Source organism: Sturnira hondurensis, unplaced genomic scaffold, assembly GCF_014824575.4.
Source record: "Sturnira hondurensis isolate 20B ecotype Veracruz unplaced genomic scaffold, ASM1482457v3 Scaffold0002638, whole genome shotgun sequence".
Classification (NCBI taxonomy): Eukaryota; Metazoa; Chordata; class Mammalia; order Chiroptera; family Phyllostomidae; genus Sturnira; species Sturnira hondurensis.
In genome coordinates this window covers 12,125,559-12,145,649 of record NW_028075269.1, presented here as the reverse complement: position 1 = coordinate 12,145,649, position 20,091 = coordinate 12,125,559, and the positions used below count along the sequence as shown (strand labels likewise).

At 43.6% G+C, this 20,091-nt stretch overlaps 1 protein-coding gene across 1 annotated transcript in view; it reads left to right on the top strand.

Moving 5' to 3' along the window:
- The window catches only part of PAMR1 (peptidase domain containing associated with muscle regeneration 1), a 64,230-nt gene that overhangs the window by 9,151 nt on the left and 34,988 nt on the right, over positions 1–20,091 (top strand). Inside the window, exons 2-3 of the mRNA XM_037040512.1 lie at positions 7,604–7,780; positions 12,787–12,915. Of these exons, the coding sequence (XP_036896407.1) occupies positions 7,604–7,780; positions 12,787–12,915 (306 nt within the window). The remainder of the gene's footprint in view (positions 1–7,603; positions 7,781–12,786; positions 12,916–20,091) is intronic.

The following is a 20,091-nucleotide window of genomic DNA, read 5'->3' as shown; positions in this document are numbered from 1 at the left end:
TATCTCCTTGAGACTTGCTTTGTCTTCTTGGTTTTATCATGCATCTACCTCCCAACTTGAGGGGAAGTTCTTCCATGTGCTGTGCCTTCGTTTCTCTGTGTTTGAAATAAGGCCCCTGGTAAAATCTTGTGGAGGCTGAAGGGATGGTGTCTCACAGGGTAGGTGGTTCTGGGTCAATAATGTTGCCTCCCAAACATGAGATGTTGCTCATGACCACCTGTTGTGATTCAAATGTGGAGCCAGCCAGGAATCCTCAGGCAAAAAGAAGTTTTCCTTTTTCTTGTTCTAGCTTGCAGAGCTGGAGGAGGTAACTATAATGAGGGCTAGCCTGTGTGGAAGCTGCTGCCAGCTTAGGGCTTAGTGAACCATCAGAGATGCCATGATCAATGCACCACCCTTGCTCAACATCCCTCCACACTTTACATCTGCTATTGGCCAGCTACCTTTGCTAGAAGGAAAGCCTGGCTTCAGCCTGGCATCAGGTAACCTGGATGTGAAGACAGTAACACTAAGTCTGGAAGCTCTTGGCAAAGAAATCAGCGTAGTTGACTAAGACCCTCATGTACCCCTGACACACTGACTCAGAAAAAAGGTGTTGAAAGTGTTGAATATTGGGGAGCAGACATGATAATTGGTAGAGTTCTTGGGTTGGGTGAAAACCAAATTGTATTTTTAGGGTATAGCTAAAGTTTTATTATTTTTAACTTAGCCGTTCTATTACTTTGGTTGATGTAATGTTTGCTGGGTTCTACTGCCAAGTACTTCGAGGTGCATTATTAAATTCTCTTTTTAATAGCCAATGCTAATAAAAAATAAGATCTATTGAGCTCATATTACAATGTTTGAAATAACCCAGAAGCAGCTGTCCTTCAAGAATTTCCAGTAACACAGTTGTTGAAGATAATGGCAAATGGAGGCTCTTCTGTGATGCTACAATTTGGGTTTTGTTCCCTTTGGCTGCAGATGTGTAATTTCTATTTCTAGAAAAGAAGCAGCAAGAGGTGAGGTGTGTCCTATTTAAAGAAATATTTTAAAAGAGGGCATTAGAAAAACAAGACTAGGAAGTCTGAAAGGGAAGGGGAAGAACCCAGCAAGCCATGATTCAGACGTGAACAGACAGCTTGAGAATGAGTGCCATGCACGTGTGGGTCCCCAGATGATGCATCATTACTCATCCCCTTTCCTTCCCTAGCCATTTGTGTTTCAGCCAAACATGTGATGGCTTTTATTCTGTAGAGAATCATGGTAATGTCTTGACAAATATGCGGTTTTTCTTCCAAAGCCCTTTATGGTCACAGCCTTCTTCAACTGTAGTAACATTAACAACTCCATCAATTTATGTTCATCCTCTTGAGGTGTGGGGAAAACACTGCACCAAAGTGTCTTGCCTACGATGTGCATCAGCATAGATGAGGGACAGATTCAGGATTAAAATTTGGGTGCTTTGATCCCCAAGTGTGTCCACTTTGCCAATAATACATTCTTAATCTGTATAGTCAGAGGTGTGAACTCTCTAAAATCGAGGTGATATGTGGGAAGGGATAAGACTTTGGCCCTGGAAAGAGCTGGATTCTGATCTTTCTTCTTTTACTTAAAGCCTGTGTCACCTGGTGCAACACCTCTCTGTTCCTCAGTTTCTTCATCTTTTCAATGAAGGAAATAATACTCTGAAGGATGGCCATGAGGCTTCAGTGAGACAGTATATGCTCACTAGGGGCTCAGATACATTCCCCGTGGGTGCTGGGACACAGGAAGTAGAGGAGGGTGAATGTGAGCCACAGCATGGAGCAGTGTGCTTAATAAAGGCTGAGGTGGAAAAGAGGGTAATAAACTGATTTTTGCCTCCTTCCTCTTTCTCGCAATGTACAAGAGCCTACAAACCTGGGGAATCTATGGAAGAGTGCTGATACCCAAAAGAGTGCTGATAAAGGCCTTGACTCTTCAGCTATCATGACCTCATTTATGAGAGGAGCTATGAAAAAGGAAAGACTGAGGTCAGTAAGATTGGGGCTCCAGCCAGGTTGTGACAGAGGTCATCAGGTCATAGGATGGCTCTTAAAGGCTCAGGAGGAGATAAAGAATCATTAATGTTCCCAGTAATTATTTCATCACCCCAGGCTGCCAACCATTCCCACTTGGGATTTGCTTGTCTATCATTGGCCCCACAGAGTGGGCAGTCAGGCCCTCAGGTGGTCAGGAATGTCTGTTTAGATGTCAGCGGGAACTTCAGCTTGTATAGAGGAGGTGGAGGAGTGAGTGAGGATGAGCGAGGAGCCCAAGCAGCCTCAGTGTACATCTCTCTGACTCATATGTCTTTTTTTTCCTCACACTAGTTTCATTTATAAAATGTAGGACAGTAAAAATAAATGCAGCAGAAATTTTAATATGGTTAGATGGGAGGGCTATGAGGTTTTTGGTGGATGCAAAGGCAGACTCTGACATCCAGAATGAGGGGACTCATGATAAAGGTGCCTTTCTTTGCCACCTTCTGGGGTGGTCTTGGCCTGGACCTTTAATCTGACAACTGATGTTTCAGTCATGTGTGGAACAAGCTGACCTTTGTTCTCAGGAAGAAAACTCTAAGTTTTCCAGATTGACCTTAACAGCCATCATGTCAATGTATTGCCTTAAAATCTTGTGTTGAAAACGTGGCTCTTGGAGACCACGCTGAGGGGAACACAACCTCTCGCGCTGCCATTCTGTGGCATTAAACCCCTTCTGTTTGGGGGATTATGTGTTCTCCATGTTTCAGCAATGGATGCGGTTCAGCACTGGAGAGCCTTGCAGCAAACTGTCAGGCTGATGAGGGGCTGCTCTTAGTGTTGATGACGTGATGACAGCTAGCTCATTCCCTCATTTGTTCGTCACCAGCTGAACCTGGGCCAGTTGGTCAGCACTGTTGTCATTGCCTTGGCGTTCCCATTGCTAAAGCAGGAGTAAGAGGTTAAGGGTCATGCATTTTCCAGAGTGGATTCCAGAAGAACCAGGGCTGGACTGATAGGACTGGACTCTCCACTCTGGATAGGAGATGAGAGGTTGGCTGCTCTAAAGCATGGCTGTTGAAAGAAGGGCTTGAGCAAAGCTTATGATGCTGAGGTACTTGAACTTTCTTGATATTTGCTCAACCTGATAACAAAAAGAAGGGAGGGGAGCACTTGCACCCATAAGATAAGGATGCAGCAATTTTTTCCCATTTTTTAAAAATGTTATTGTTGTTCAAATACAATTGTCTGTTTTTCCCCCACTCACCACTCCCCCATCCCAGCCATCCCCACCTCTCTCTCCTGATTCCACCCCACCTTGGTTTTGTCCGTGTGTCCTTTATAGTTGTTCCTGAAAACCTTTCCCCCTTTCCCCCCATTATTCCCTCCCATGTCCTCTCTGGTCACTGTCAGTTTGTTCTTTATTTCCAAATCTCTTGTTCTGTCTTGCTCATTTATTTGTTTTGTTGATTAGGTTCCACTTAAAGGTGAGATCATATGGTATTTGTCTTTCATCACTTGGCTTATTTCACTTAGCATAATGCTCTCCAGTTCCATCTGTGCTGTCACAAAGGGTAGGAGCTCCTTCTTTCTTTCTGCTGCATTGAATTCCGTTGTGTAAATGTACCATAATTTTTTGATCCATTCATTTACTGATGGACACTTAGGTTGTTTCCAACTCTTGGCTATTGTAAATTGTGCTGCTATGAACATTGGGTGCATAGGTTCTTTTGGATTGGTGTTTCAGGGCTCTTAGGATATGATCCCAGTGGTGGAACTCACCTTTCAAAATGACTCAATGTCAAGAGAATGTGTCCATGATCTGTATAAAGAAAAAAAGCAGTTTTTAAAACAAAAATACTGTTACCAGTTTTGACAGGTGAGAAGACTATGTGTACACATTACTAGTATCTACATGGGGATTTATATAATACATTTATTGAAAGAAGACAATATGAAAGATAGACAACAATATTAAGGATGCTTCTGAATACTTTTTTCCTTTACTTATGATTTTATTATTATTATATTTTATTATTTATTATTTTAAAGCTTTCACAGGGAATCTTTTATATGAAAACATATTGTTTCATGAAGATAAAAATAAATATTTTATCCAATGAAAGAATTCGGGATAAACCACTGTGTATGGAGCCCAGAACCCTGATTTTGCTATGTGATTCTAGGCACTTGCTTGCCGGTTTATCCCAGGGCAGTGCTCCGTGAGTTCTTTTTGCTTTATTTGCTTAGAGTAGCACCCCCTTATCCACGGTTACACTTTCTGCAGTTTGAATTACCCATGGTCAATTGTGTTTCAAAAATATTAAATTGAAAATTCCAGACATTAACCATTCATAAGTTTTAAGTTATGTACTATTTTGAATAGCATAATTAAATCGCGTGCTCTCCAGCTGTGTCCCATCTCAGTTGTGAATGGTCGCTTTGTCTCCCATCTCCACACTCTAAACACTACCTGGTCATTACTCACATAGTAGCCATCTTGTTCAACAGATCAACTGTCCTGGTATTGCAGTACTTGTGGTCAAGTAATGCTTATTTTACTGAATCATGGCTCCAAAGTGTAAGGGCAGTGATGATGGCAATGCAGACATGCCAAAGAGAAGCCATACATTGCTTCCTTTAAGTGGAAAGGTTCATCTGTATGAGAAAAGGGATAGTATACATAGGGTTTTGGACTGTCTGTGGTTTCAGGCTTCCACCCTGGGTCTCAGAACACTTCCCCTATGGATAAGAGGGGACTACTCTATTTCCGGGGAAACCATGAAAGGATAGAATTCATTTGCAGCTTGTATAAGACTTTGTCTTTAAATGTGGAAGGCAGGTTCAGTTTGCTCAACCCCCATAGTTGGGGGAGCTGGAGGCTGTCCAGGCCACTTTCCCCCTCAGCAGCAGACTCTGTCACGAGGCCTGGAATTTGGTCGGCATCTCCTTCTCCCAGAATTAGTTCTCTTAAAAAGCTCTCTCAGTATTTCTCTCTGTTTCATCCCTACTTAGCCCTTTTCCTCACTGGTAAAGTGAAGAGGTGGACTACCTGTTCTTAAGATAAAAGAAAATGTATTATACACATTACCAGGTCATTTTGATGATTAAATTGCACAAACAATATATGTAAAAGCACTTTAGCTAAACAAATGCTAAAGTTCTTTAGCATACATATACGAAAACCTTCAATAACTTCTACTGCTATTGGTTGTTTCTCTAAATCCTAGTTTCTGGACCTAGCCTTTCGCACCATATTGAAAATTGTGTGATTGTATGGCTAACTCTAAATGATCAGTGTGCCTTTTCTGCAAGTAGTTCTAATAAGTGGAGAAAAGTCCAGGATATGGCTCTTGTCTGCTTGTTATGTTTTTAAGTCTCTTCAGCTGGTCAGTTGTAAATATTTGTATAGAATATTTCACTAATGTATTTATTTATTTTTCATATTATGGAGACATTAACCTGTCTCGGTGGGGAGAAAGAACAGGGTGGATTTGCCAGACCAGAGGAGAAAGAGCCAAGTCACAAAACCATTGAAACAATTGCCTCCTCTATCACCTCCACATTCCTGAGAAGTGGTCTCATCTCAGTGAATAGATAGATTTCTCTCTGTAATTTTATCTGCTGCCCCAATCATGTGAGTCTTGTAGCCTTGTTGTTAATGTCCCTTTATGACCATTCATGCATTCTCATAGCATCATAAGTTTCTCTTACCACTGTTAGTGATTATGTGTTTGGGGGGTCATTTATCCAACATCTATTTTCTCTGCAAAACTCTGAGCTCTAGGAAGCCAGGGGTGGTGTGTATTTTTCTTACCATTGTATCTGAGCACCCAGTGTTCTATCTGGAACATAGTAGATAGTCAATAAACACTTGTGGGGTGAAAGAATGAATTCATCAATTCACTCATAATCTTAGCCCTGTGCTTAGTGGGGGAACTGGAGGAACAGAGTGGTTAAATGACTCTGTGGGTTGACCTTTCAATTTATCTGTTTTTCTTTCGTTGCTCATGCCTTTGGTGTCATATACAAGAATCCACTGCCAGATCCAAGATCATAAAGGTTTACCCCTATGTTTTCTCCTGCTTTCCTTCACTTTTAACCTTCAGGCTCTCATCTAGGTTTTAGAAGTCATTCACTTCCTCCAGTTGACATCAGAAAAATGGGAAACTGAGCTAAATAAGTCCTGTGTCTGCTGGAGGGGCTCAGAGCAGTAGGAGAAACAAAACAAACCTCAGTGGTGATTAGATCTTGGTGACCTATGCCAATCATTTTCCCCCAATGCCAGTATGAGGATCTTTGCTGCTCCACCAATGTTTGTGGAGGGAAAATAACCTTATTGCACAAGTGGTTCCTTCCTGTGATGCTAGATTATTCTTATGACCTGAGGCTGTAAGTGGATGGTGATGCTTTCTTTAAATGGCTCTACATGGGAAATTAAGAATGATCAACTCTGTGTCAGACTTCCATGTTTACTGGTGGGAAATAGAAAACTCAACTATGAAATTCAAGAGGTTAGAAGCCACCACAGGTGCTCAGGTTGGTTTAAGTGAGTGACAAGGCATGTTGGAGACCCCTGCCTGGGGCTTTTAGAAAAGGCTTCGAGGGGAAAGCAGATTCATTTTCTTCTTCAAATAGCTGACCTATTTTCTGCTTCACTCATCATCTTTGTGCAAAATTTTTTAGAAATGAAGAGTGGGGAAAAAAGAAGAGTCAAAGCTTAGTCTGTTTTTTAGCCTGGGTTCCTCTGGGCAGCCTCCGACTGATTCCTGTTGCAGGTTTCGCCAGATGGTTTTTCTTTTTCATTTATTTAAGGTACATTTTTTTTAGGAAAGAAATACAGATATTTTACCAAGAAAGGAATACTTTTTCTCATGGGAAAGAACACTCAGTTGAATTTGGGGACTGAATAAAGTTCTGCCAATGAGTTTACCCTTGCAAAACATTGAAATTCTCCCAAACATACTAATTAGGATAGTTTTTGTCTTTTCTGCTGGTTTTAGCTTTGAAGATACCATAAAAATGGCATGCTGAAAAATGGAGGATCCAAGTTTGGAGGAATGACATGGTCTCTACTTGGCAATCAGCCTTGCACTTGAATGGCCTAATCTAGAGACTGGTCTCCAAACTCTTTTGATGGCCTGAATCCCTGGGCGGTGCTGTATGGCTGTGCACTTGAATAGTTCCTCCTGGGACTGTGCAGTGCACCACCTATGTAGTTGGAAGCAATTGCCTGATGCACCCCAGCAAAAATAGAAATGAGCATAGACCCTCGACAGATGTATACTTGCTGATAAATTATATATGTGTATATGTGTGTCAATCTACTTAGATTATATATTTATAAAACATAATTTCTTTTTCATTAAAAAATAAAAATGAATAGCTGTTCTAACAAATTTTATCTTTGAAGCAATGGATAGTGTTGAATGCCCTTCGAGATAAGCCACCTCACTTTGGAGGCATTGACCTAGAAGAATGCAAATGATCTTCTCTGTCATTTAGGGAGGGTGACACCCTCTGTCATTTGTAGGGCAAGGTTGCTTTTTAGTAGTAGAGTACTTATGGGTCTTACCCCTTTCTGCAGGACCTTTGTCCTTACCTGCTCGTTTCTGTTTCAGAGTACACAGTCATTAACGAAGCCTGCCCTGGAGCCGAATGGAATATCATGTGTCGGGAATGCTGTGAATATGATCAGATTGAGTGCGTCTGCCCTGGAAAGAAGGAAGTAGTGGGTTATACTATCCCTTGTTGCAGGAATGAGGACAACGAGTGTGACTCCTGCTTGATTCACCCAGGTGAGTGTCGAATGGGAGGCCTCAGGTTGCCTTGTGTTTTCTGAGGTCATGAATGGGACTAGGCTAAACACTTGGATTCTGACAGGTAGCCATCAGGAGGCTGTGATGCTGTGATTGTTAAGAGTGGCATAATTCAGTTCCTACAAACTGGAGGAATTGGAGGAGTTAGTATCCTATTTGATATTAAACTTGTAAAGCTGTGAATTAATTCACTCATTCTTTCATTGAACAAACAGACTGATAGGTCTGTATAGTATATCAAACTATACTATAAGGATATAGTCATCAAAACAGCATGGTATTGGCATAGAGACAGATATAGAGATCAATGGAACAGAATAGCAAGCTTGGATTAAACCCATACCTTTATGGTAATTACTATTTGACAAAGTAGGCAAGAACAAATAATGGGGTAAAGACAGTCTGTTCAATAAATGATGTTGGGAAAATTGGGCAGATGTGTACAAAAAATTAAACTAGATCACATCCTTATACCACACATAAGGATAAACTGAAAATGCATTAAACACTTAAAAAGTAAGGCTTAAGACCATAACAATCCTAGAAGAAAACATAGGAAGTAAAATTTCCTTGGGCAAGGGAAACAAAAGAAAACAACATATGGGACTACAAGCTAAGACATTTTTGTACTGCAAAGGAAACCATCAACAAAATAAAAAGACAACTCACAAAGTGGGAGAACATATTTGTCAATCACAAATATGGGGTTAATATGGGGTTGATAAGGGGTTAATATTCAAAATTTATAAAGAACTCAACTCAACACCAAAAAACCAAACAATCCAATTAAAAATGGGCAAAGGACCCAAGTGGTGATATGGGATGGCATAAGGGGACCAAGCAGTAATGGAAAAAAATGCAATATAAAAAGAAAGAAATTATTAAACAAGCTGGAACAAAAACAAAAAAGAAACAAACAAGAAAAGGACCCAAGTTGACATTTCTCCAAAGAAGACATACAGATGACCAACTGACATGTGAAAAGATGCCAAACATTACTCATCATCAGACAAACGCAAATTAAAACCCCGATGAGATGTTACTTTACACATGTCAGAATAGCCAGCCTCAATAAATCAACAGAGGAAAAGTGCTGGCGAGGATGTGGAGAAAGGGGGACCCTCGTGCACTGTTGGTGGGAATGCAGATTGGTACAGCCACTGTGGAAAACAGTGTGGCGTTTCCTCAAAAAATGTAAAAATGCAACTGTCTTATGACCCAGTGATTCCACTTCTGGGAATATATCCAAAGAAACTCGAAACACTGATTAGAAGGAATACATGCATTCATATGTTTGTTGCAATGTTACTTACAATAGTCAAGATTTGGAAGCAGCTGTGCCTATCAGAAAAGCTGTGGTACATTTACGTGACAGAGTACTAGGCGGCTATAAAAAAGAAGGAAATCTTACCTTTTGTGACAGCATGGATGGACATGGAAAGTAATATGCTAAGTGAAATAAGCCAGTCGGAGAAAGACAAGTACCATCTCATGTCACTTATGTGTGGAATCTAATTAACAAAATAAACAAATAGATAGCATAGAAACATACGCACAGACACAGAGAACAGAATGGCAGGTATTAGGGGAAGGGAGATTGGGAGGTTTGGAGAAAAAGGTGAAGGGATTAAGCATGCAAAAAGCCCTCAAAACTCACGGACACAGACAATAGGGTGATGACCAGAAGGAATCATAAGATGCTTCATGCTCTTCGTGAGCCTTCTCCGCCTGAGATCTGGAGGTAGCCACTTCTCTGAAGAACTCTGGTCTGAGAACACGGTCTGGGCACATGAGGTGTTCCCTGCTATTGGATTATCCTTGCTACCGGTTTCTTTTGTTTTTGTTTTCTTTTTACTGAGTGGAGCTAGGGAATATATATATTTTTTTAAAAATGAATTTATCGATATCCAAGTTCAAATTTAATTATATAAGACTGTTTACTTCTTTGATTTTAGATTTATATACCTTTTCTCCCATGGTGCACGTCCTGCTTTCTAATAATACTAAGCTAATCACTTCTTTTCTTTATCTTATATTAGAGCGGAATATAATTGTGCAAAAGAACAAAAGCTCTATCAGTACTAACAATAAGACCACTGAATGAAGTTATGGTTTCTATGTGGTTTTTATTGATCTTAGAGTATATCCCACTAGAAATATATAAAGCACCATGATTTAAAGCCAATCGATGTACCGGCATTCCTTGTTTTATTGAATTTTGCTTTATTGTACTTCATAAATGTTGCGTTTTATACAAATTGAAGGCAAAACCCTCCACCAGCAAAAGCTTATAACTCACTTTATTGTGGTGGTCTGGAATCAAACCTGCAATATCTCCGAGGTGTGTCTGTAGTTCTTTTCTCTGTAGTGTATGTCACCTACCTGATATACAGACAGATTTATTATTTCCATCTGTTTTCTCCATTTTATAGCACAAGCAAACACACATGTATACATGTATACACATATTACACATTTATGTATCTACTTCCTTCTTTCACGAAGGATAGCATACACTAAACAGTGCTAACTTCAACCTTGCTTTTTGCTCTTAACAATATATGCTAGAAAAAAAAAAGAACCCATGGACATAGACAGCAGTGTTGTGATTGCAGGGGGCGGGGATGGGTAGAAGTGCGGGAGGGTACAGGGGCGATACATGGTAATGAAAAACACAATAAAAATGAGCTATGAAACAAAACAATATATGCTAGAGATCACTCACTGACAGTGTAAAGCCACCATCTTCATTGGTTTTTACAGTTACTCATGACTGTGTTGCGTGGATCGGCACAGTTTATGAATATTTGGGTTGTTTCCAGCCTTGGGCTAACGTCAGTGATGCCACAGTGAGTAGCCTGAGGCACATGTCATTTGGTAACTTTGCAGTGTGTCTTTGGGGGAGATTCCCAGGAGAGAGCTTGCCAGGTCAAAGCCTGCCGATGCCGTTTTGCCAGCCTCTGCCAAGCTTCCCTCCATGCCTTTGGCATTCACAGCAGCTGTGCATGAGGGGACTGGTTCCCCAGACAGGGCCTTGCAGCAGAGGGTGTCCTGTGGGGTTCTGGCCAACCTCATACATGAGAAATGGTATCTCAGTGCGGTTTGTGAAGTTTCTATCATTTCCGTGGATGACAACAGTCTTCTCTGGGCGGGTGGCAGAGGTTGCAGGAGGATTGAGGGCCAGGGGCGCGGTGGCAGGGATGGGAATGGTGGCTTCCCGAATGTCCAGCAGCACCGGGGCCCTTGCTGGGCCAAGTTTGCTAGGTATTTCTGTGTGGCTCTAGGCTGGGTAGCCCTGAACTCAGTCCTCTGGCCCTTCTGGCAAATCTGTGAGTTACTTAGTGTCTTTTTAAATAGAGCCTCATTCATTTTAAGCACCAGGCTGGTTTTTGTGGCTTGCACGTGACGGCCTGGATGTTCTAGTGCCAAGAGAGCTGGCAGGATCGTTGTGGTTATACTCGGAACCCATTTGCCTCCTCAGTGGCAGAGTGGATGAGGGACACAAAGAGGGACAAGTGGCACGTGGGTGAAGAGGGCTTTTAGAAGGCGCAGCAACCCCACTGGCACCCAGATATGGGCCACATGAATTTGAGGCATCATATAAGCAACTCTTCTCCGGTAGGAGAAGGGACTGGGTGAGGGAGGCAAAATCAGGCTGGTATGTGAAGAGAGGGCCGCTAGTCTCCGTCCCACAGAAACCACACTGCAGACGTTACCATCGGCCCACAAAACCTGATCTTGGCCAAGAGCAAAGGAGTATGTTCTCAGCACAAGGAAACACTGGTTCTCTCAAACAGTTCAAAGCCTGCGTTAGCCGTCCATCCACCCACCCACCCACCCATCCATCCACTTTCCTATTCATTCCCTCTAATAATATCTATTGACTGCTTAGTATGTGGTAGATGCTGGAGCAGCCACTGAAGATATAGTATCGAACAACATGCAGTCTGAGACTTTATTCTACTATAGGTAAACAGGTAGTAGGCAGTTTAAATTGAGCCTGACCCATGCAGCAGTAGCGATGTGCCCAGTGGGAGTATGGGAAAGCATAATAATAACAATAGTTTCTGTTTGGGGGGTTCTTACTATGTGCCATGCCACTTATAGGGGTTCACTCAATTTTGGAAACGACCCTGAGGGGCAGGTACTGTTTTGAGCCCAGTGTTGCGGATGAGGACAGCGAGGCGCAGAGAGCCAGAGTGAGCTGCTCGGGGACTCGGCTGCAGGGAGGCAGAGCCAGCTCTCAGCTGCCAGTGCTCAGCGGGTTGAACAACCTCCCCCTTTCCTCACTGCACCCCAGCCCTCAAGGGGCCGGGTGTTAGAAATGAGCCCTGTCTGGGAGCTGCTCAACCCTGTCCCGTGTGGCCTGCTGGCGGGGGCAGCCTGACACCTTCCAGGTCGAGCCTGCCTTAGACATTAGAGCAATTTCCAAAGGCATGCTGTGGTCATGGAAGCATGGGACACAGAAGGATATGCAATAGAATGGGAAGATACTTACTTTTATTAGATGAAAAACTAAGTTACAGAACCAGCATGTACAGTATATAGTATAAGCCTAATTTTTTAAAAAGTGTGTTTATATATATACAGATAAAGATTGAGACCAGTTTTCTCTGGGTGATGCTATTTTAGTTGGTTTTAATTTAGTTCTTTCTGCTTTTTAAATATTCGAAATATTCCACAACAAGCATGTCATACAACTAAGAGAAAGAATACTCTGCTATATTGACACATTCACAGTGACCTTTGCTGTAGATTATTTCATGTTACTTGAAGACATCAGCCACTAACTAGAGAGACGGTTCTCCCCACCCTCCTTACACTGAATTCCGGTGACTGGAGCATTTCCCAAGAATGGACTTCGGTACCTGTCCAGGTCCAGGAACCCCTCGTTGATGCAAGGCCCTGAGAAGGTGCAGTTTCTTGGGCAACTGATCACGCAGCCGGTGCTGACTCAGACACCCCTGTTCTTGGACGTGTTTCAGGTTGTACCATCTTTGAAAACTGCAAGACCTGCCGCAACGGCTCGTGGGGGGGCACTCTGGACGACTTCTACGTGAAGGGCATCTACTGCGAGGAGTGCCGGGCCGGCTGGTACGGAGGAGACTGCATGCGTGAGTACGCTCCGAGGTCACTCCGCCCCTGCTCTGCAGTAGGCGGAGTTTCAGTGTCTCAGCCTGCTGCAGACTAAGGTTTCTTTTGCTGGAATGTGAGTTCCGAAAAGCCTGCGGCCTGGGGGCTTTCTAGGTAAGGCCATAACCCCCCACCCTAAATGCATACTTCTCCATCTGCTGGTTGTGGATTGTGGACCTCTGCTTGGAATTGGCCACAGGAGGTCCATATCTGTCCTTAAATCCTCCCCTTTCTCCTAAGCAAAGCCAAGGCACTCTGCACACAGCCAGCCTCCTGTCCATCCCAGAAACCGCTCCACATTACTATCCATCAGCACACAGTGAATGAGGCATCAGCTCTGCTCAGTCTGTAATGCATTTTAAATACGAATTTCTATTAGTAAATGTTTAAATCCTGAGTGAAATTCCCAGGAACCACATCAGATTGTCAGCATGCCACTTGTCCCAGGAAAGAGGGTCCCCCCCCCAGGGTTCTACTTGATCTCCAAGGATTACTTAGTCTTTATTAGGGTTCCCCTATGGGTTTCGACCATCCTTCGGAAATGGGGTGGAAATGCCACCTCCCCCTCGGTCTGAGGGTCCCCTCTGCGGTGCTCTGATGGCGAACATCCCTCTGAGAGTCTGGAGCAGGAGCCGTGCACCATCCATTACTATTTGTTAAGCCTATTTCACGTGCTCCCTGTTTGAGTCAGAAGCCGTCTGGACGGTCTTACAGTCTGAGCAATTTTATTCTTATAATGATATGCCTCGTTCGCAGAGATGGGGGCTGGGGGGCTATTGGTATTCTCTGTCTGATCCAACCACAGTGAAGCACCATGAGTTTTAAGTCTTGGGGAAAGGGTGAGGTGTGTGGTCTGCCGCTGAGAAACTTGGTTATACCTGGAGGGAAGGAGTGTGTTGGTGCTTCAAGGTGAGCCCGAGAGTTAGCATCTGTGTTCTGTGTCCGGGATACAGATACTGTATTTTGCCATGTGTAACGTGCACTGTTTTGCCCAAATTTTCCAGGGAAAAGAAAAATATGTATTATACATTGGTAGTGCTCATTCTGTATTTATATAAGTGCGTTTAATTCTTTTCTTTATGCTGATGCATTAAAAGTGTAACTCTAGAAAGCAATAATGATATCCGTATGCAAAATGGTACCCTGGAATACAATAATCAATTTTGTTTCTAAATATAAATAAATAAATAATTGAATTAAAAATTGAAATGAAAGATTTTTTTCCCCTGAAAATTTGGGCCAAAAACGTGAGTGCGCATTATACATGGCAAAATACAGTAATTTTTCAAGTGCTGCTCTCAGGTGCAGATTTAAAACTTTAATGTCATTATAGGTTGTTATTAGAAAATGGAATTTAGTACTTTGGTGGAGTGTTATCTAGGTAGGTGGGCTGCAGGATTTCACCCTGGTCTCTTTTGGGCAGCTGTTCTCTGGAGACATTGTGACAGAGTGGTCCAGACCACAGGCTGTGGAGTAACACAGGCCTGAGTTAACAGTGGCCTTGCCAGCCACTTGCATGGTGGCCGTGGCTCAGTCCCTGAACCCTGCTGATCTCAGGCTCCTTTTCTTCAAATGAGAAGGATGCCGTCTCTGTCACGGTGCTCTTTCTAGAATTAAAGGCGATACGTGTATGAAGCACTCAGTGCTTTGCCTGGCATATAGCTCACACGAATACAATACCCGTGGCATTGTTATTCTATGTGCTCCTTAATTGCTAAGCGGATAGGTGGTCCAGAAATAAAGCTACGTAAGACAGCCATGGCCAGAGCTATGAAGCACAGCTCTGGAGTCACACTGACCACTGCAGTGTATAAGACAACTTTGGGGTTTCCTTCCTCTGGGTGTGGAGGGTGGAGAGGGCTGTGTGATGGGACTGGAGCCATAGGCAGGAGTCGGCTCGTGCATGGCCTTGTAGGTAGGTAAAGTCGGTAAAGAGTTTAGACATTATTCCGAGTGCATGGGACGCCAGGGAAAACTTGTGAACTGGGGTATGGCATAGGCAGAATCATAGATAAGAGGACAGTTAATCACAGGGAGTCAGGGGAGGGGAGGTGTTGGACAGGAGAGGAGGCTTGAGCTCTGCCTTTGCTCAGGTGTGGGCAAGCCGGGGAGATACCTCGGTTGGTGCGATTCTAGACTTCTCGTTCTTAACCACAGCACTATGAGACCTTCACTTCAAAGGCTCTATTTTCTCTGAAAAGTGGGAAGTGAGATCTCTGCCGAGTGCAGAGTGGAAGTGAGGCTGGAGAGAGAGTGCTGAAGGTTTGAAGTGGCCACGTCAGGAATAGGGAAAGGCACCAGCTAGTGAGAAGTTAAAAAGCATGTCCGAGCAAGACTGAGGACCCAGTTCAAGCTGCAACTTCTGTGTGGGTGACTCCGGCAGGGCAGGTGGGCGATGCTCTCCGGCGGTGTGGTAGCAGAGGTGAATGGAACCAGTCACTCGGCTGATCCAAGAACTTGCTAAGACACGACTGTCCAGGTTGAGTAGGACGTGAAACCAGAAAGAGTCCAGTGGAGAGAAAACAGGGACGAATGTCTCTGTGTGGTAGAGAAGTCGGCTTAGTGGTTATGAAGTGGTGGCACTAGACGGACTAGAGTGGGTATCATGTCAGAGAACAGAATTTCTAAGTCGAAACCTTCAGGGGTGGTGATGGTAATATGTTCATATATAATAGTCAGTTTTTGTGTATAACAAGTGATCTCAAAAGGACAGACTTTTTTTAACATCACGAGTCTGGGTTGGCTGGGTTCGGCTGATCTGAGCTGGGCTGACCTGGGTCGGAATCCCTGCTTCAGGGCCCAGGCTGAAGGGGCAGCAGCTGCTTTGGATGTATTCTTCCTGGGGGGGGATTTGCAGAAGCACAAGAGGCCAAACCAAACACACAGGCACGTTGAGGGCCTCTGCTCACATCACATTCACTCATGTTCCTAAAGGAGCCAGACATGGCCGAGCCCCAAACTGGTCGACTGGGGAAGTATGCTCCATCCCAAGGAGCCGGGGTACAAACATTTCCTAAACAATGCTCTAGTCAGTCTATGTGAGTAAGTAGGTTTGTTTGGGGGACAGGGTAGAGAAGGAGAAGAATGTTTGCATGCAGGAGGTCAATGATAAATAGTAGCAAGCACATAGTAACAAGACAGAAGGACAACAGTTGCTCAAAGAAAACCTGTATATGTGTTTCCAAAGAGCACCCATTGGTTGAACCTCAGTGTGAGAGTTGGCTATCTATGGTGTCTGAGTGGTTGGACTAGGGATGCTGTCTATGAGTCAGATTGCGGTTTTGTCAAGGACAGCTGGACTGGCTTATTGCTTCAGGCTCTCATTCATTCATTTACCCATCCATTCAAAAAATATTTCTTGAATGGATGATCTTAGGTGCCGGATACACAATGATAAACAGGATAGATCCCTCCCATCTTGGAGCATGCAATTTAGACAGGAGAGACAAAAACAAAACCAAAAAATCCCCAAAGAATTGTAGTATGGTCATCAATGCTGTGAAACAAACAGAATGATGGTCAGATTCTGTCTCAGCGTGAGTTCAGTTTGCTTGTTCAATTCCATGATGTTTGCTCTGACAGCCTCGTCCCACACAGTGTGTATTACCTGTCTGGAGTCACAGCGAGCATGCACAGAGCATTTCTCTGCAGCATCGTGTTGGTTACCAGGCAAAACAGTGAGCCCTCCATGCATTTACAATCCATCTATGGAAACAAGACCACAAGAAGACATCAATGTTATGTTATGATGTTATTAAGTTCTTATCACCTGTACCTCATATTGGTGTGAAATTAATGTGAGGGGAATTCAAAGGACAAAGTAGTTCATTTCACTCTTTGTTGACTGTCTGCCTGGTGCTGGGTGCTGCCTGCCTGTATTAAGGGGATGACACACTTGAGTGGCCTTCTATGGCTGTGGCACCAGGCTGGAGCTCTATGGCAGTGCAAGCATTTACCCAGTAGATGGCGCCCAAGTGATCCTTTCGGCCCCTGTCATTCTGAAGGAGGGCTTCCGGCTGAACACCATCTGTAGGCCATGGAGTTTTCCACTGTGTGCCATTCAGAACCTTAGAAGGAGGAGTGACAGGCAAATCTCAGAAAGACTTTTATGTTTGAGTTATAGAGCATTCCTGTAGAGCACTGAGCAGACGTGACAGCGCCTTCGTTTGTTCCTGTCCTTTACGGATGTTTATGTAACTAGGATTAACCCAATTTATGACAAAGGACCTGAAGTTGCTGAGCCCAGGGGAAGGCTCTTCCTGCCTAGGAAAGCATGGTGCAGTGAGCTCAGAATATCCAGGCTAGGGAAAGGAGCTGATTCTTGTTTCCTTCTCCCCAACTTTTTGTTCGGAAAATTTTCAAATCTACAGAGAGCTGAAAGATTGTGCATTTGCACGCCTTTCCCCTGGATATACCAATGAACACGTTCCCACGTTTGACTTCCTCTATTTTACCACACTACGGGCTGATGAATTTATTTTCTTCCACATTTCATAACATTATCAGCATTCTTCTTGTCAGCGCTAAGATTGTCCCAGACTTGGCCAGTGAAGCCCCTCCCAGCTGGCTTTACTGCATCTTTCTCGAAGCGCATCCTGGCTTTCTGGTCCTGGAACCAGCCATGTCTCCACCAATCCTGGTTCCTTCCGTGGGGAGAGGCGTTCAGGAATTGCAGTCTGTGTGCTCCCTCCAAGAGTGGCTGGTGTCTGAAGTCAAAATTAAGGCTTCCTCTCAACGCTCCTTAAAGTGGAAAATTGACTTCTTATGTGGAACCAGTCTGCTGACCTCCCAAGTGGCGTTTATTGAACTTGGCCCTCAGACCGAGTTCCATAGCCACCAAAGGAGATGAGCAGGAGAGAGACCCAAGTTCAGTGCTCCACGCTTCTCACCAGCATCACAGTGGTCCCCACCTTCTAGGCTCTGAAGGGTCTGGGGTTATAAGAAGGTTAGGAAATCAACCCAGATAAGTGTCCCAGAGCAGTGTCCGCTGACATTAACTTTTTTTTAGCAATGGGAATTTATACTTCGGGGGTGTTTATTGAATATAATTGCATATCCACAGTTTACGTTGTCAAACTGGATTTCTGTATGGAACAGTGGCAGATAAACTTTTTCTGTAAAGAGGCAGATGATATTTTCATTTTTGTGGGTCATATTGTCTCTTGTTACAACTACTCAACTCTGCTGCTAGGAGCTTAAAAGCACCCATAGACAATGCATAAAAATGAGCATGGCTCTATTCCGATAAAACTTTATTTCCAAAGACAGTCAGTGAGTATGTCTGGGCCCACAGATCATAGATTGCTAACTGTTGTAGAAGATACCATTTATTTACAAGACCCGGATACATTTTTAAATAAAACCAATTCTAGACATTTCTCCAAAGTCCTCTGTAGAACTAGGGTGCATCTTATACACCTGCACTTTAGTATAAATTATGTCAAATTTAATATGATATAATTTAATGACAACTCAGTCTAGTGGTTTTCAAATCTTGGGAGGGTTTACAGGGAGAGATTATAGGCCCTTAATACATTTTATCTTCTTAGTCATATTTTGGTTAGAGGCAGAAGAGCGTAGGTCCTAGCTGTAAGCCAGGCCCCAACATGTTTGTGGGCTAGGATATCAGAGAGGAAGGTGAATGAGAGAAAGAATGAGCGCTCTTACAAAGCTGTGTGTACCCATCAGTGGGGCTGACCTCTTGGGGAACCAGAGAATCTCTGCCCTTTCCATGACTTTGGGCAAAGTCATTCAGTCTTTGTCAGTCTCAGCTTCCTCATTTACCAAATGGGAATACTAACCATGGCCTTCAGAGGATTTTTGTGAGGGTTAAGTGAAGTACTCTCTATAAATCCTTTCATATGAAGCCTGGTACATAGTAAATACTCAATAAATAGGTCTAATATTCTTATTATTACTAAACCAGGGTTGTAAAGAGAGCTCTTTTTTTCCCTTTCTTTCTTTCTTTTTTTCTTGAGAAGGAAATCGTTGTAGGGCCAGGGAGGAAAAGTAATAAAGTAGGATTCCCTAAGTGATGAGAAAATATATACCAGACATGAGGAGGTAATCGTCCCAGGATGAGTATTGTATGGTAAATTGCATTTTATATTTTATATGCTGAAGCTTTTTGACTCTAGGGAATTAATGTTTGACTCTTTGTAGAAGGTTTTTTGCTGTCCAAGAGCTCATCAGTCATCGCTCCACTTCTGCTTAGGGTATAGGGCAGGCCATTTGGTACAGAGGGGAGGGGCTTTAAAATGGTTTGATTGGGCAGATGTTTGATTTTATCTTGCATAGCCATTTATTCAGCTAATTGAGCACCTACTCAGTGCACACAAAGGCGTGGACATGGCAGACAAGGCTCTAGTCTCACAGATCTATGTCATGGGGGAGGCAACCAGTTACATAAAACAATCATTATAAAGCGTCATATGGGTTGGGATTTTTGGCTAAATCACAGAGTGAGCTCCCGAGTCACTCCTGGGTGTCTCATTGTTCCTGATGAAGACCCGCACCCCTGGTAAAGGCCGTGGCTTTGCACTTGTTAGGAAGCAGGCGTGGTTCTGTGTCCCCTAGTGCACTAATTGACTGATTCTCGCCGTTTTACAGGCGAGGACACTCAGCCTCGGTGGGAAGTAACTGTCTTGCTGTCGTGCAGCTTATGAACAGCAGAGCCAAGGTGCTGGTTCGGCAGCTGGGCCCCGAGCCCAGACTCTCACCCTCCACACCAAATCACCTCCCTACACTAGGCCCTCCCTCTGAGAGCCTGTCTGAGGGCTCACAGCTGGTGGTGGCAGGATGAACCAAGTCACGTGGAAGGTGCGAGCTTCCCTCCGGTGCCTGGCCCGATGTGTGGGTCATTCCCGTGTCATCGCCAGCCTCTATTCTATCATCCTTGTCTGGGCTCCTGGGCCCAATGGGTCCAGAGCTCTAGCCAAGGACATAACGATGCTCTCAGGGACCCTGGAGCTGTGGTCAGAACCTGGGCTGTCCCTGTCATTCTCGTGCCAAAACACTGTCTCAGATCCAGACCAGACTCAAGAGAAATAATATTGCTTTCCACTTATTGAGTAATTTTTATGTACCAGGTGCTGTGTATTTATCTCGTTTAATTCTTAGGACAAACAAATAAGAAAACAACAACAACAGCATGGTCG